The sequence below is a fragment of the Hylobates moloch genome, unplaced genomic scaffold (genome assembly GCF_009828535.3).
Source record: "Hylobates moloch isolate HMO894 unplaced genomic scaffold, HMol_V3 SCAFFOLD_8, whole genome shotgun sequence".
NCBI classification, from domain to species: Eukaryota; Metazoa; Chordata; class Mammalia; order Primates; family Hylobatidae; genus Hylobates; species Hylobates moloch.
Window position 1 is genome coordinate 54,118,948 of NW_026652283.1, and position 17,000 is coordinate 54,135,947.

The 17,000-nt window shown below is 40.5% G+C and overlaps 1 protein-coding gene and 1 long non-coding RNA gene across 2 annotated transcripts in view; one reads left to right on the forward strand and one right to left on the reverse strand.

The window, feature by feature from the left end:
- The window catches only part of LOC131384106 (uncharacterized), an 82,651-nt gene that overhangs the window by 32,449 nt on the left and 33,202 nt on the right, over positions 1 to 17,000 (forward strand). Inside the window, exons 3-4 of the long non-coding RNA XR_009214629.1 lie at positions 2,952 to 3,199; positions 12,988 to 13,100. This is a non-coding gene — a long non-coding RNA (uncharacterized LOC131384106). The remainder of the gene's footprint in view (positions 1 to 2,951; positions 3,200 to 12,987; positions 13,101 to 17,000) is intronic.
- TDRD5 (tudor domain containing 5) overlaps positions 12,555 to 17,000 on the reverse strand; it is a 106,646-nt gene continuing 102,200 nt past the window's right edge. Inside the window, 1 exon segment of the mRNA XM_058443252.1 lies at positions 12,555 to 12,873. Coding sequence (XP_058299235.1) covers positions 12,626 to 12,873 — 248 coding nt within the window. The 3' untranslated portion in view covers positions 12,555 to 12,625.

Here is a 17,000-nt window from a genome sequence, read left to right on the forward strand (position 1 = left end):
GAAATACATGGAAGTGGCTTAGCCTAGGGTGGCAGCAGGTCTACAGAGAAAGAGGGACTAATGAGATAATGAGGTAGAATTTGACAGGCCTTGAATGTGAGGCATGTCATCCAAAACCACAGGATGGCTAAATAGTAAAAAGAAGAGCTTTATTGGTGGTATCAGTTTGCAAACAGGGAAGAGATAGTCTCCAGCATGGATGAAGGTTCTCCCTCTTCTAAGAGGGGAAGAGAGGTTGAGTTTGATAGTTCACTGGGCTGTATCACATAATAGTCATACACATTCAGCAGGACTGGCGGAAAAGCTATACATATTTATGAAGGGGAGGGGCCGAGCACATGCCCAATGGATAGACATATGTGTAACACACATCTCGTTCACTCTAGAGTGGGCTTTTAACATTAAAATGAGGTAGAATTTGGCTCTTTACATTAAAGTTGAACTACAGAACACAGAGTTTGTGTACAGCCTCTATAAGCTGGCTGAAACTGGCTTAGAGTCTGCAGGTGTGCTTATCAGAAAAGAATGTTTGTAGGGCTGGAAATCAGTTAGGAGTCTGATAGCTCCTATTGTTAGAGGGTTTAGCAAGAGTGTAGTTTTCCTTGTCACCTAGGCATTCAGGAAGGTATCATGTCAACTGAGCCCTGAACCCTTGACCCATAGGTAACTTTTGTTTTTTTAACCTTAGTGTCTGTCTTAGTTGATAAAAGGGCATTTTTATTTTTATTTTTATTTTTTATTTTTTTTGTCTTTCAGATCGGCTGGCAGTAGCCAGGAGTCGTCTCCTCCTAGTTCATATCTAGGCGAGGAACACAGGGCAGAGGTGGGGCTTGAGCAAGAGGGAGATTTTTCTGAACTTCTATTCAAGAAAGTCTGGGCCAGCCACGGTGGCTCATGCCTGTAATCCCAGGACTTTGGGAGGCTGAGGCAGGAGGATTGCTTGAGGTCAGGAGTTCAAGACCAGCCTGGGCAACATAGCAAGACCCTGTCCCTAATAAAAATGTTTTAAAAAATAGAAAATTAGCCAGGCATGGTAGCATGCACCTGAAGTCCTAGCTACTCTAAGGCTGAGGTGGGAGGGTTATTTGAGCCCAGGAGTTTGAGGCTGCAGTGAGCTATGACTGCACCACTGCACTCCAGCCTGGGTAACAGACCAAGACCCTGTCTCTAAAAAGAAAGTTAACGACCCCATAAAAGTTGGAGGTCACTGATCCCTAGCATATAGAAACTTGAAAAGTCTTAGACATTATACTCATGTCAAACAGGGTATCATGAAGAGGAAAGACATGGGGATATTCTTTGCCTAACAGTCAGTATCCTAAGTGGCACATACCATCTTATTTAACTGAAAGGTGTTGTCATATATATGGTATCAGAAGAGATTCTCTATTGGAGTAACAACACTGCAGTAATGAATGCTTTTGTCAGGGAACCATTTGCTCTAGTAAGTAATGAATTGAACTTGTTCACAGCTTCTACTTATGGTCCAGTGGAATGACAGATTAAGGAAAAGTTTGGAATTTCAGAACCATCTGAAAATGTTCTGCTCTAGGCAGAAGAGCTGGACTGCAGCAAAGGCTCTGAATGTGGAATCAATAAATCAAGGAGGCAGCTGAATGAGCACTGAGTTATAGTTGCAAGACAGAATTAGGTTTGGTATTTGGTGAGTGGAACAGATTCAAAAGAGAATTTAAGAATCTAGATGATGACTTAGGGTTTGACACGTTGCTATACACAAGATAAATAATTCTTTGAAATGTAGCTGTCAGGTCCTTAAGAAGTGGCTCCAACATTAATGAATTTCCAATTTCATGGAATTATCTAAAATATAAGAAAGGCTGACTAGGCCAGTACTTTGAAAATAAAGAGGTCATGCCAAAAATGAAGACAAATGGTTTAGTCAAGAGTCCAATCTGTTTTCTAACTACACAAATTTTGCATTTTACTCAAGTGCTTTACATATTTAAATGAAATGTTCATTCCTATAGAATCAACAACACTAATTTACAAAGAAACACCGAGACATTTTTGAAAAAACAAATTCCAACTTCGTAAGTATTTAAATCAAACAAAATGCTGTTACATACATAAGTATTTAAATCAAACAAAATGGTAATCTTTAACCAAAGATTAACGATTAAGCTAATCATTTCTTGATTCCAACAACTTCCCATTAGTTCTGTAACAAAAGTTTAGAGGGCAGAGATGGAGTTATACATTTGGCTTCATCATCAGATTATTTATTTAAATTGCATCAAGAAGTTAAAATCAAGTAAATATTGTTTATTATAACTTTTCCACAAATTAAAAAATTTTAATGGAAACATACAACAAAGTGTAGGCCAAACAGAAAGCGAAAAGCATTTCCTGAAAACTAAGCTTAAAAAACCAAGAAAATTTAGCTGTGAATAAATTCTCTATTCAGTTTTGAGGTACGGTCACTCAGTTTCACATGAAAAGTGGCACACAAGTCAATTATGATACTAAATATTAAAGAATTCCTTGACTGAGTAGTTACAGCATCTTCTGTCCACAGTTAAAACAAGTGTCTAAGGGATTCTGGTTTCAAGAGGCCAGTGGGACCTAAAACTTGCTAGAATGACTGGTGACTGTCCAAATGAAACAAACGCCACTTGTTAGGAATGGGGCTAAATTCAAAGTACATAGATTTAGTTCATACAGCTATGCTCCTTGATTGGAATCTTGGAAAAGGTCAAGCTTTGAATGGGCTTCAGGAAATGAAATGTATTCAACATCTTAGTGACAGCTCCTGCAGAATTATAAATAAGGCATATAGTGAATGCTATCCATTGGACTGTATATGAGATTATGAAAAGATATCAAAAATGTCAGAAATGCCTATTAGTATAAATGTTAATAGAAAGCTTCAGAAAGATTTCTCTGTAAGAAGTTGGTTTCTCATTCCTTATGCTATCCTATCCCTTTTTCAGATTCTTCAGCTGTAGAACTGGCCCACTATTTAAGTATCCACATTCAAGGATATGACCAAGCCTGCCAATTAGTCCCTTGCTCCAACACCACCACCAAGCACCTTTCTTATGGACTGATCTATCAAAGCTGTGTCTTCTGGCATCAAATCATTTCAAGTACACAAGATGGAGCTGCAATATTTCCTGTGGAAAGGGCACTGAGCTAGGAATCAGCAGATAGATAATTCAAACTATGTGACCATAGGCAAGTTGATCTTTTTTTTTTTTTTTTTTTTATTTTCTGGGATACATGTGCAGAATGTGCAGGCTTGTTACATAGGTGTACATATGCCATGGTGGTTTGCTGCACTCATCAACCCATCATCTACATTACGTATTTCTCCTAATGCTATCCCTCCCCTAACCCCCCACCCCTTGACAGGCCCCCATGTGTGATGTTCCCCTCCCTGTATCCATGTGTTCTCATTGTTCAACTCCCACTTATGAGTGAGAACATGCAGTGTTTGGTTTTCTGTTCCTGTGTTGGTTTGCTGAGAACAATGGTTTCCAGCTTCATCCATGTCCCTGCAAAGGACCTAACTCATCCTTTTTTATGGCTGCATAGTATTCCATGGTGTATATGTGCCACTTTTCTTTATCCAGCCTATCATTGATGGGCATTTGGATTGGTTCCAAGTCTTTGCTATTGTGAATAGTGTTGCAATAAACATATGTGTGCATGTGTCTTCATAGTAGAATGATTTATAATCCTTTGGGTATATACCCAGTAATGAGATTGCTGGGTCAAATGGTATTTCTGGTTCTAGATCCTTGAGGAATCACCACACTGTCTTCCACAATGTTGAACTAATTTACACTGCCACCAACAGTTACTGTTTCTCCACATCCTCTCCAGCATCTGTTGTTCCCTTTTTAGTGATCACCATTCTAACTGGTGTGAGATGGTATCTCACTGTGGTTTTGATTTGCATTTCTCTAATGACCAGTGATGATGAGCTTTTGTACATATGTTTGTTGGCTGCATAAATGTCTTCTTTTGAGAAGTGTCTGTTCATATCCTTCACCCACTTTTTGATGGGGTTGTTTCTTTCTTGTAAATTTAAGTTCCTTGTAGATTCTGGATATTAGCCCTTTGTCAGGTGGATAGATTGCAAAATTTTTCTCCCATCTGTAGGTTGCCTGTTCACTCTGATGGTGGTTTCTTTTGCTGTGCAGAAGCTCTTTAGTTTAATTAGATCCCTTTTGTCAATTTTGGCTTTTGTTGCCATTGCTTTTGGTGTTTTAGTCATGAAGTCTTTGCCCATGCCTATGTCCTGAATGGTATTGCCTAGGTTTTCTTCTAGGGTTTTTATGGTTTTAGGTCTTACATCTAAGTCTTTAATCCATCTTGAGTTAATTTTTGTATAAGATATAAGGAAGGGGTCCAGTTTCAGTTTTCTGCATATGGCTAGCCAGTTTTCCCAACACCATTTATTAAATACTGAATCCTTTCTCCATTGCTTTTGTCAGGTTTGTCAAAGATCAGATGGTTGTAGATGTGTGGCATTATTTCTGAGGCCTCTGTTCTGTTCCATTGGTCTATATATCTGTTTTGGTAGCAGTACCATGCTGTTTTGGTTACTGTAGCCTTGTAGTATTGTTTGAAGTCAGGTAGCGTGATGCCTCCAGCTTTGTCCTTTTTGCTTAGGATTGACTTGGCTATATGGGCTCTTTTTTGGTTCTATATAAAATTTAAAGTAGTTTTTTCTAATTCTGTGAAGAAAGTCAATGGAGATTGATGGGGATAGCATTGAATCTATCAATTACTTTGGGCAGTGTGGCCATTTTCACAATATTGATTCTTCCTATCCATGAGCATGGAATATTTTTCCGTTTGTGTCCTCTTATTTCCTTGAGCAGTGGTTTGTAGCTCTCCTTGAAGAGGTCTTTCACATCCCTTCTAAGTTGTATTCCTAGGTATTTTATTTTCTTTGTAGCAATTGTGAATGGGGGTTCACTCGTGATTTGGCTATTGGTGTATAGGAATGTGTGATTTTTGCACATTGATTTTGTATCCTGAGACTTTGCTGAAGTTGCTGATCAGCTTAAGGAGATTTTGGGCTGAGATGATGGGGTTTTCTAAATATACAATCATGTCATCTGCAAACAGACAATTTGACTTCCCCTCTTCCTACCTGAATACCCTTTATTTCTTTCTTTTGCCTGATTGCCCTGGCCAGAACTTCCAATATTATGTTGAATAGGAGTGGTGAGAGAGGGCACCCTTGTCTTGCACCAGTTTTCAAAGGGAATGCTTCCAGCTTTTGCCCATTGAGTGTGATATTGGCTATGGGTTTGTTATAAATAGTTATTATTATTTTGAGGTATATTCCTGCAATACCTAGTTATTAAAATACCTAGTGTTTTAACATGAAGGGATGTTGAATTTATCAAAGGCCTTTTCTGCATCTATTGAGATAATCATGTGGTTTTTGTCATTGGTTCTGTTTATGTGATGGATTATGTTTATTGATTTGCATATGTTGAACCAGCCTTGCATCCCAGGGATGAAGCCAACTTGATCTTGGTGGACAAACTTTTTGATGTGCTGCTGGATTTGGTTTGCCAGTATTTTATTGAGGATTTTTGCATCGATGTTCGTCAGAGATATTGGCCTGAAATTTTCTTTTTTGGTGGGTCTCTGCCAGGTTTTGGTATCAGGATGATGCTGGCCTCATAAAATGAGTTAGGAAGGAGTCCTTCTTTTTCTATTGTTTGCTATAGTTTCAGAAGGAATGGTACCAGTTCCTCTTTGTACCTCTGGTAGAATTTGGCTGTGAATCCATCTGGTCCTGGGCTATTTTTGGTTGGTAAGCTATTAATTACTGCCTCAATTTCAGAACCTATTATTGGTCTATTCAGGGATTCAACTTCTTGGTTTAGTCTTGGGAGGGTGTATGTGTCCAGGAATTTATCCATTTCTTCTAGATTTTCTAGTTTATCTGCATAGAGGTGTTTATAGTATTCTCTGATGGTAGTTTGTATTTCTGTGGGATCAGTGGTGATAGCCCCTTTATCATTTTTGCATCTATTTGATTCTTCTCTCTTATTATGGCTAGTGGTCTTCTATTTTGTTGATCTTTTCAAAAAACCAGCTCCTGGATTCATTGATTTTTTGAAGCGTTTTTTGTGTCTCTATCTCCTTCAGTTCTGCTCTGATCTTAATTATTTCTTGTCTTCTGCTAGCTTTTGAATTTATTTGCTGGTGCTTCTCTAGTTCTTTTAATTGTGATGTTAGGGTGTCAATTTTAGATCTTTCCCACTTTCTCCTGTGGGCATTTAGTGCTATAAATTTTCTTCTAAACACTGCTTTAGCTGTTTCCCAGAGATTCTAGTATGTTGTGTCTTTGTTCTCATTGGTTCCATAGAACTTATTTATTTCTGCCTTCATTTCATTATTTACCCAGTTGTCATTCAGGAACAGGTTGTTCAGTTTCCATGTATTGTACGGTTCTGAGTGAGTTTCTTAATCCTGAGTTCTAATTTGATTGCCCTGTGGTCTGAGAGACTGTTACGATTTCCGTTCTTTTGCATTTGCTGAGGAGTGTTTTACTTCCAATTATGTGGTCAATTTTGGAGTAAGTGTGATGTGGTGCTGAGAAGAAAGTATATTCTGTTGATTTGGGTGGAGAGTTCTGTAGATGTCTATTAGGTCCACTTGGTCCAGAGCTGAGTTCAAGTCCTGAATATCTTTGTTAATTTTCTGTCTCGTTGATCAAATATTGACAGTGGGGCGTTCAAGTCTCCTACTATTATCGTGTGGGAGTCTAAGTGTCTCTGTAGGTCTCTAAGAACTTGCTATATGAATCTGGGTGCTCCTGTATTGTGTGCATATATATTGAGGATAGTTAGCTCTTCTTGTTGCATTGATCCCTTTACCATTATGTAATGCCCTTCCTTTTTTTTTGATCTTTGTTGGTTTAGAGTCTGTTTTATCAGAGACTGGGATTGCAACCCCTGCTTTATTTTTGCTCTCCATTTGCTTGGCAAATATTCCTCTATCCCTTTATTTTGAGCTTATGTGTGTCTTTGCACATGAGAATGGGTCTCATGAATACAGCCCACTGATAGGTCTTGACTCTTTATCCAATTTGCCATCCTGTGTCTTTTAACTGGGGCATTTAGCCCATTTGCATTTAAGGTTAATATTGTTATGTGTGAATTTGATCCTGTCATTATGATGCTAGCTGATTATTTTGCCCATTAGTTGATGCAGTTTCTTCATAGTGTTGATGGTTTTTACAATTTGGTATGGTTTTGCAGTGGGTGGTTCCAGTTTTTCCTTTCCATATTTAGTATTTCCCTCAGGAGCTCTTGTAAGGCAGGCCTTGTGGTGACAAAATCTCTCAACATTTGCTTGTCTGTAAAGGATTTTATTTCTCCTTCACTTACGAAGCTTAGTTTGGCTGGATATGAAATTCTGGGTTGAAAGTTCTTTTCTTTAAGAATGTTGCATATGGCTCCCACTCTCTTCTGGCTTGTAGGGTTTCTGCAGAGAGATCTGCTTATAGTCTGATGGGTTTCCCTTTGCGGGTAACCCGGCCTTTCTCTCTGGCTGCCTTTTTTCCTTCATTTCAACCTTGGTGAATACGACAATTATGTGTCTTGGGGTTGCTTTTCTCAAGGAGTATCTTTGTTGTGTTCTCTGTATTTCCTGAATTTGAATGTTGGCCTGCCTTGCTAGGTTGGGGAAGTTCTCCTGGATAATATCCTGAAGAGTGTTTTCCAACTTGGTTCCATTCTCCCTGTCACTTTCCAGTACACCAATCAAACATAGGTTTGGTCTTTTCACATAGTCCTATATTTCTTGGAGGCTTTGTTCATTTGTTTTCATTTTTCTCTAATCTTGTTATCTTGCTTTATTTCATTAAGTTGATCTTCAATCTCTGATATCCTTTCTTCTGCTTGATTGATTTAGCTATTGATACTTGTGTATGCTTCAGGAAGTTCTCGTGCTGTGTTTTTCAGCTCCATCAGGTCATTTATGTTCTTCTCTAAACTGGTTATTCTAGTTGGCAATTTGTCTAACCTTTTTCCAAGGTTCTTTGCTTCCTTGCATGGGATTAGAACATGCTCCTTTAGTTCGGAGGAGTTTGTTACTACCCACCTTCTGAAGCCTACTTCTATCAATCAATTCATCAAACTCATTCTCCATCCAGTTTTGTTCCCTTGCTGGAGAGGAGTTGAGATCTTTTGGAGGAGAAGAGACATTCTGGTTTTTGGAATTTTCAGCCTTTTCGAGCTGGTTTTTCCTCATCTTTGTGTATTTATCTACCTTTGATCTTTGATGCCGGTGACCTTTGAATGGGGTTTTTGTATGGATGTCCTTTTTGTTGATGTTGATGCTATTCCTGTTTGTTAGTTTTCCTTCTAACAGTCAGGCCCCTCTGCTGCAGGTCTGCTGGAGGTCCACTCCAGACCCTGTTTGCCTGGATATCACCAGTGTAGGCTGCAGAACAGCAAAGATTGCTGCCTGTTCCTTCCTCTGGAAGCTTCATCCCAGAGGGGCACCCAACAGATGCCAGCCAGAGTTCTCCCACATGGGGTGTCTGTCGACCCCTGCTGGGAGGTGTTTCCCAGTCAGGAGGCATGGGGGTCAGGGACCCACCTGAGGCAGCAGTCTGTCCCTTAGCAGGGCTCGAGTGCTGTGCTGGGAGATCTGCTGCTCTCTTCAGAGCCGGCAGGCAGGAACACTTAAGCCTGCTGAAGCTGTGCCCACAGCTGCCCCTTCCTCCAGGTGCTCTCTCCCAGGGAGATGGGAGTTTTCTCTATAAGCCTCTGACTGGGGCTGCTGCCTTTCTTTCAGAGATGCCCTTCCCAATGAGGAGGAATCTAGAGAGGCAGTCTGGCTACAGCAGCTTTGCTGAGCTGCAGTGGGCTCCAACAAGTTCTAACTTCCTGGCAGCTTTGTTTACACTGTGAGCGAAAACCGCCTACTCGAGCCTCAGTAATGGCAGACACCCCTCCCCCCACCAAGATTGAGCATCCCAGGTCGAGCTCAGACTGCTGTGCTGGCAGCGATAATTTCAAGCCAGTGGATCTTAGCCTGCTGGGCTCTGTGGGGGTGGAATCCGCTGAGCTAGACCACTTGGCTCCCTGGCTTCAGCCCCCTTTCCAGGGAAGTGAACGGTTCTGTCTTGCTGGCATTCCAGGCACCACTGGGGTATGAAAAAAAACTCCTGCAGCTAGCTGTCTGCCCAAATGGCTGCCCAGTTTTGTGCTTGAAACCCAGGGCCCTGGTGGTATAAGCACCCAAGGGAATCTCCTGGTCTGTGGGTTGTGAAGACCATGGGCAAAGTGTAGTACCTGGGCTGGAATGCACCATTCCTCATGGTACAGTCCCTCATGGCTTCCCTTGGCCAGCGGGGAGATCCCCAACCCCTTGCATTTCTTGGGTGAGGCAATGCCCTCCCCTGCTTCGGCTCACCCTCAGTGGGCTGCATCCACTGTCTAACCAGTCTCAATGAGATGATCCTGGTACCTCAGTTAGAAATGCAGAAATCACCTACCTTCTGTGTTGATCTTGCTGGGAGCTGCAGACCAGAGCTGTTCCTATTTAGCCATCTTGCCAGCCACCCCTGGCTGCTGTCAAGTTGATCTTTCTAGACTTCAAATTTCCTTATGTAAGTTCCCTACTAGATCAAAATTCTGTAATTCTAAGTCTCTAGGTTAGACATAGGCTGATTGTGGGCAGAAGCCTCTAGTTACTCCTCATGCCTTGAAACGGGCAAGTGACATATCAAATGTGAAGTTTAGAGGGGAAAGGCTGCTTGCTGCTGGAATGGCTCCTCTTTTGATATCTCATGGGTTGTTTTTTTTTTTTTTTTTGAGACAGAGTTTCGCTCTGTTGCCTAGGCTGGAGTGCAGTGGTGCGATCTCGGCTCACTGCAACCTCGGCCTCCTGGGTTCAAATGATTCTTGTGCCTCAGCCTCCTGAGTAGTTGGGACGAACAGGTACATGCCACCAAGTCCAGCTAATTTTTGTATTTTTAGTAGAGACAGCGTTTCACCATGTTGGCCAGGCTGGTCTTGAACTCCTGGCCTTAAGCAATCCACCCACTTAAGCCTCCCAAAGTACTAGGATTACAGGCATGAGCCACCCCCCACCTCAGGCTTTTGGGGTATTTTTGGATCGGAGATGGGTAGTATTGGCTACAAGCCACTGGAGGTGAAACCAGAGTCACTTTTAGTAAAGCCAGTCCCTCTTCCATCCCTAAGGAGTTTAGCACCAGGATTTTCCTTTATGTTCTCACTCATTTCCTTTCACATACCTCAGGCTCCAATTTCCCATTCAACATTCACTGGGGACCTCCATTACTGCAAACAGCTCTTGAATACCAAAAATGTTGGGGGTGGGGCAGGGAACTGTTCAAAGTATAGATGTCAGCCCATCTTTTGACAATAAAATAAAATTAACTCTAAAACACATAGCATCTACATATCTTTTGTACATTTCTTTCTTATCACTGTTCCTGCCCATATACAGAAATCTACTCATTTTCAAATGATGTATCTACTTTGATTCTTTGCTGACAGTTTAGTTTACTAGACAAAGCCCACCTTTTTGGGAGAAAGTATAATAAGTAAACAGATTGACAGGGTGGCTATCCTAGTCAAAGCCAAGTAGTCAACATGTACAAGCCTCTGAAAGGCTCTTTCTTCACACTAACTGAAATAAGGTATTAATTATTAATTACTAAATAGGCTTCTTTCAAAGTGTGTTGACACTCATTTGAAAGAAGTTTGAGATAGTTTTGTCTAAATGATTCTCTATCCAGCCACAGGCAAATGAGATTCTGAAACAGCCTTAGCACAGTTATTTAATAATCCTCATCCAGTTTGCAAGGTGTAAAATTAGCCCCTGTCAGATTATGAAACCAACTATCAAACTTGCAAAAAGGTTACCCAGCTTTGACAGACTTCCTTCTGGTATCTGGATGCTATTATAGAGAGGGTTACAGTTTGGCTTACTAAATGTGTATTTCCATCAACCCTTATGACATTGCTTCTACCAGATTCATCTTGCCCCCAAACCCAATTTAGTGTTCAGCTGGAAAAGTAAAATATAGTATCAGATTTGGCTGCTTCCTTAAAGGAAGAATCAAAAGTGCTATCACTTCACAATGAATTTTCTTCTTTTGAAACACATTTTGTCTAATTATCTAAAATTATATGAAAAACAGCTCCACTGGTTCATACCAATTAAGTATCATATATATATAATATTTAACCATCACATGATATTTAACTGTCCACTTACCCTCCATATAACTCTCCACCTGCCTTCTCCAATAAAGATGTCTGATACAAAATCAAAAAGCCCAAAACTATTTCATCAGCTGGAATAACTATCCGTGATGTTTCCAGATTACTTTTGTCTTTTTTTGTCAATTACTGTATCCTTATATTATTCTTATAGATATACTGGAATTAGAGGTGAATCTGAGCTTTTAAATTGTACAACATTTAAACATGTTTTCTCTAAGGCTTTTAAACAGAAAATGATCAGTAAAGACTTTTGGTCTGCCTTTGTCTCATGATAATACTCTGAACATATTTCTGTATTTACCCCCCTCCTACTCCCTTCCTTAGTGGATATTTTGCTAATTAAGTAGTTGAGAAAGAAAGAGGAGAAATTCCTTATTGTAGAAAAAGACAGAGGAACCAGGAGATCAGCTCTGTCATTTAATGCCAGAAAAAGGAGGCCTTAGAAGAGTAGCTATGTGGGTGAGAACCTTGTTACATGAAGCATGCTATTTACATCTCTTTCTCAGATTTTATTTCTAAGAAATGATTCTGTTTTGGGAGTTAATTCTGTGAGTAAAATATTTTTTAAATCTGGGTATAAGTCTGGTAAAAAAAATTTACTAGCATTACTCACATTTTAAAATTTCACCTTCAGTCTTTTTTGATGATTTATACTATGAACTCAATAGACTGCCGTATCACATTTCACAGAATTTGACCTCAGAGAATGTCATGTTATATAAATGCTTAAACAATGCCAATGTTGAACGATTGCTACATTAAGGCTCTTGGGAACTGTGATAATTATAGAGATGGCTCAGCTACATTTCAGAAATTGCCTTTACTGCAAACAAACAGCTTAATTTTTTTGAAATATAAAAGTATTCGTATGACCAAAGCTTCAGGGTGTAGATTTTCTTATTGATCCCAATATTTCAAAGGCATAATGATGCTCTATGATATAGAAGACTTCAAGTTAGAAAGCAGCCCTAAGAGTCAGACATCCTTTTTTTCTGGAGATAGGAATGTGAGACGATTTTGTCTTGCCAAATATGGATCACAAACATTAGTTTTTCAATTTTCATTTATCAGTCATGATAATGTACAAGAAAAACAGAAACACAAAAAAATTCCTTTAAACTACATTAAAAACAAAGGTGAACAAAATGACAGAATAAAATCAAGAAAAATCAAGATTAACAGTAAATATCAATACTTACACATCAAAGTAGACTGTTAGCATAATAAAGCTAACATATAGTCACAGAAAGCCAAAAGTATCAATGATCAAGATACTATTTTGCTTCAATACCTCCTCATTTTGGCCTGGGAGTTCATCAAGGCCTAAGCGGCTGGATTCTGTTTTTCTCCCTCCCTCTCTCCCTCCCTCATGCTTCCATCCTTTTCACACTGGGGTACCAGTGTAGGAGGCTCCTGGATGTAGCTAACCGTGCAGCAGCACCTAAGGCAGCAGTGGCTGTACTTCGAGGAATGTAGAGCTTCTGAGAAATCTGGCACTCATAAGACAAAATCAAAGACAGCTGGTCCATGGATTCTTGACTCTTGTCTTTGTACAATGTAATAGCACGGCTGCTAGAAAAATCTTCATTCTTTAGGATCTCTGGTGAGCTTTCCACTGGAAAAGAAAGAGTACACAAACATCTTTTCAAGGGGTACTCATACTCATTGCCTTCTCTCCCCCATTCTAGTTCTATACTAATATGTGTTACAATCATTTTCTGTTAGGTAGCGACAATTACCAATGGCTAATCAGAGAAGATGAGACTTTTAGAAACCAGCCAACAAATGGAAAGGAAATGGGGAATCATGAACTGAGATAAAATAAATCTTGTCAGGATGAAGGTAAGTGAGAGAGGGAAAATATACTTATGAACAACGAAGGGATGCTTTATTTCCAGGAATGTCATAAAAATAAATTGGATATAACGGAAATCCCAGAGAAGAGCCCATAAGTGCTTCTATTTCCTTCCAGCACTAAGCTAAATGGTGTCCCACAGGCGTTCTCTCTATTGCCAGAGTTCTTCCAATTCCATCTGTGCTAGGGTAAAAAATAAAACCATCCTAGACTGTGGTTGCTAAGAGGTCCCCCAAACCAGTTATCAGCCATAAAATAAATGCCTAGAGGTTCTAAGATGGCCGAATAGGAACAGCTCCAGTCTACAGCTCCCAGTGTGAGTGACGCAGAAGATGGGTGATTTCTACATTTCCAACTGAGGTACTGGCTTTATCTCACTGGGGCTTGTTGGACAGTGGGTGCAGGACAGTGGGGGCAGCCCATGGAGTGTGAGCCAAAGCAGGGCGAGGCATCGCCTCACCAGGGAAGCGCAAGGGGTCAGGGAATCCCTTTCCTAGCTAAGGGAAGCCGTGACAGATGGCAGCTGGAAAATCGGGTCACTCCTACCCTAATACTGAGCTTTTTCAACAGTCTTAGCAAATGGCACACCAGGAGGTTTATATCCCATGCCTGGCTCGGATGGTCCCATGCCCACAAAGCCTCACTTACTGCTAGCACAGCAGTCTGAGATTGAACTGCAAGGTGGCAGCGAGGCTGGGGGAGGGGCACCCGCCATTGCTGAGGCTTGAGTAGGTAAACAAAGTAGCCAGGATGCTCAAATTGGGTGGAGCCCACCACAGCTCAAGGAGGCCTGCCTGCCTCTGTAGACTCCACCTCTGGGAGCAGGGCATAGCTGAACAAAAGGCAGCAGAAACTTCTGCAGACTTAAATGTCCCTGGCTGACAGCTTTGAAGAGAGTAGTGGTTCCCCCAGCATGGAGTCTGAGATCTGAGAACGGACAGACTGCCTCCTCAAGTGGGTCCCTGACCCCTGAGTAGCCTAACTGGGAGTCACTTTCTAGTAGGGGCCAACTGACACCTCATACAGCCGGGTGCCCCTCTGAGGTGAAGCTTCTAGAGGAAGGGTCAGGCAGCAACATTTTCCATTCTGCAATATTTGCTGTTCTGCAGCCTCCGCTGGTGATACCCAGGCAAACAGGGTCTGGAGTGGACCTCCAGCAAACTTCAACAGACCTGCAGCTGAGGGTCCTGACCCTTAGAAGGAAAACTAACAAACAGAAAGGACATCCACACCAAAACCCCATCTGTACATCACCATCATCAAAGACCAAAGGTAGATAAAACCACAAAGATGGGAAGAAACCAGACCAGAAAAGCTGAAAATTCTAAAAATCAGAGTGCCTCTTCTCCTCCAAAGGAACTCAGCTCCTTTCCAGCAATGGAACAAAGCTGGATGGAGAATGACTTTGACAAGTTGAGAGAAGAAGGTTTCAGACGATCAGTAATAACATTCTCCGAGCTAAAGGAGGATGTTCAAACCCATCGCAAAGAAGCTAAAAACCTTGAAAAAAGATTAGATGAATAGCTAACTAGAATAAACAGCATAGAGAAGACCTTAAATGACCTGATGGAGCTGAAAACCATGGCATGAGAACTGCGTGATGCGTGCACAAGCTTCAGTAGCTGATTCGATCAACTGGAAGAAAGGGTATCAGTGATTGAAGATCAAATGAATGAAATGAAGTGAGAAGAGAAGTTTAGAGAAAAAAGAGTAAAAAGAAACGAACAAAGCCTCCAAGAAATATGGGACTATGTGAAAAGACCAAATCTACATCTGATTGGTGTACCTGAAAGTGACGGGGAGAATGGAACCAAGTTGGAAAACACTCTGCAGGATATTATCCAGGAGAACTTCCCCAACCTAGCAAGGCAGGCCAACATTCAAATTCAGGAAATACAGAGAACACAACAAAGATAATCCTTGAGAAGAGCAACTCTAAGAAACATAATTGTCAGATTCACCAAAGTTGAAATGAAGGAAAAAATTTAAGGGCAGCCAGAGAGAAAGGTCAGGTTACCCACAAAGGGAAGCCCATCAGACTAACAGTGGTTCTCTCTGCACAAACTCTACAAGCCAGAAGAGAGTGGGGGATAATATTCCACATTCTTAAAGAAAAGAATTTTTAACCTAGAATTTCATATCCAGCCAAACTAAGCTTCATAATCATAAGTGAAGGAGAAATAAAATCCTTTACAGACAAACAAATGCTGAGAGATTTTGTCACCACCAGGCCTGCCTTACAAGAGCTCCTAAAGGAAGCACTAAACATGGAAAGGAACAACTGGTACCAGCCACTGCAAAAACATGCCAAATTGTAAAGACCATCAAGGCTAGGAAGAAACTGCATCAACTAATGAGCAAAATAACCAGCTAACATCATAATGACAGGATCAAATTCACACATAACAATATTAACCTTAAATGTAAATGGGCTAAATGCTCCAATTAAAAGACACAGACTAGAAAACTGGATAAAGAATCAAGACTCATCAGTGTGCTGTATTCAGGAGACCCATCTCATGTGCAGAGACACATATAGGCTCAAAATAAAGGGATGGAGGAAGATCTACCAAGCAAATGGAAAACAAAAAAAAAGCAGGGGTTGCAATCCTAGTCTCTGATAAAACAGACTTTAAGCCAACAAAGATCAGAAGAGACAAAGAAGGCCATTACATAATGGTAAAGGGATCAATTCAACAAGAAGAGCTAACTATCCTAAATATATATGCACCTAATACAGGAGCACCTAGATTCATAAAGCAAGTCCTTAGAGACCCACAAAGAGACTTAGACCCCCACACAATAATAATGGGAGACTTTAACACCCCATTGTCAACATTAGACAGATCAGTGACACAGAAAGTTAACAAGTATATCCAGGAATTGAACTCAACTCTACACCAAGCAGACCTAAAAGACATCTACAGAACTCTCCACCCCAAATCAACAGAATATATGTTCTTCTCAGCACCACATCACACTTATTCCAAAACTGATCACATAGTTCCATTGGAAGTAAAGCACTCCTCAGCAAAGGTAAAAGAACAGAAATTATAACAAACTGTCTCTCAGACCACAGTGCAATCAAATTAGAACTCAGGATTAAGAAACTCACTCAAAACTGCTCAACTACATGGAAACTGAACAACGTGCTCCTGAATGACTACTGAGTACATAACAAAATGAAGGCAGAAATACAGATGTTCTTTGAAACCAATGAGAACAAAGACACAACATACCAGAATCGCTGGGACACATTTAAAGCAGTGTGTAGAGGGAAATTTATAGCACTAAATGCCCAGAAGAGAAAGCAGGAAAGATCTAAAATTGACACCCTAACATCACAATTAAAAGAACTAGAGAAGCAAGAGCAAACACATTCAAAAGCTAGCAGGAGGCAAGAAATAACTAAGATCAGAGCAGAACTGAAGGAGATAGAGACACAAAAAACCCTTCAAAAAAATCAATGAATCCAGGAGCTGGTTTTTTGAAAAGGTTAACAAAGTAGATAGAACACTAGCAAGACTAATAAAGAACAAAAGAGAGAAGAATCAAATAGATTCAATAAAAAATGAAAAAGGGGATATCACCACAGAAATACAAACTACCATCATAGAATACTACAAACACCTCTACGCAAATAAACTAGAAAATCTAGAAGAAATGGATAAATTCCTGGACACATACACCCTCCCAAGACTAAACCAGGAAGAAGTTGAATCCCTGTATAGACCAATAACAGGCTCTGAAACTGAGGCAATAATTAATAGCCTACCAACCAAAAAAAGTCCATGACCAGACGAATTCACAGCCGAATTCTACCAGAGGTACAAAGAGGAGCTGGTACCATTCCTTCTGAAACTATTTCAATCAACAGAAAAAGAGGG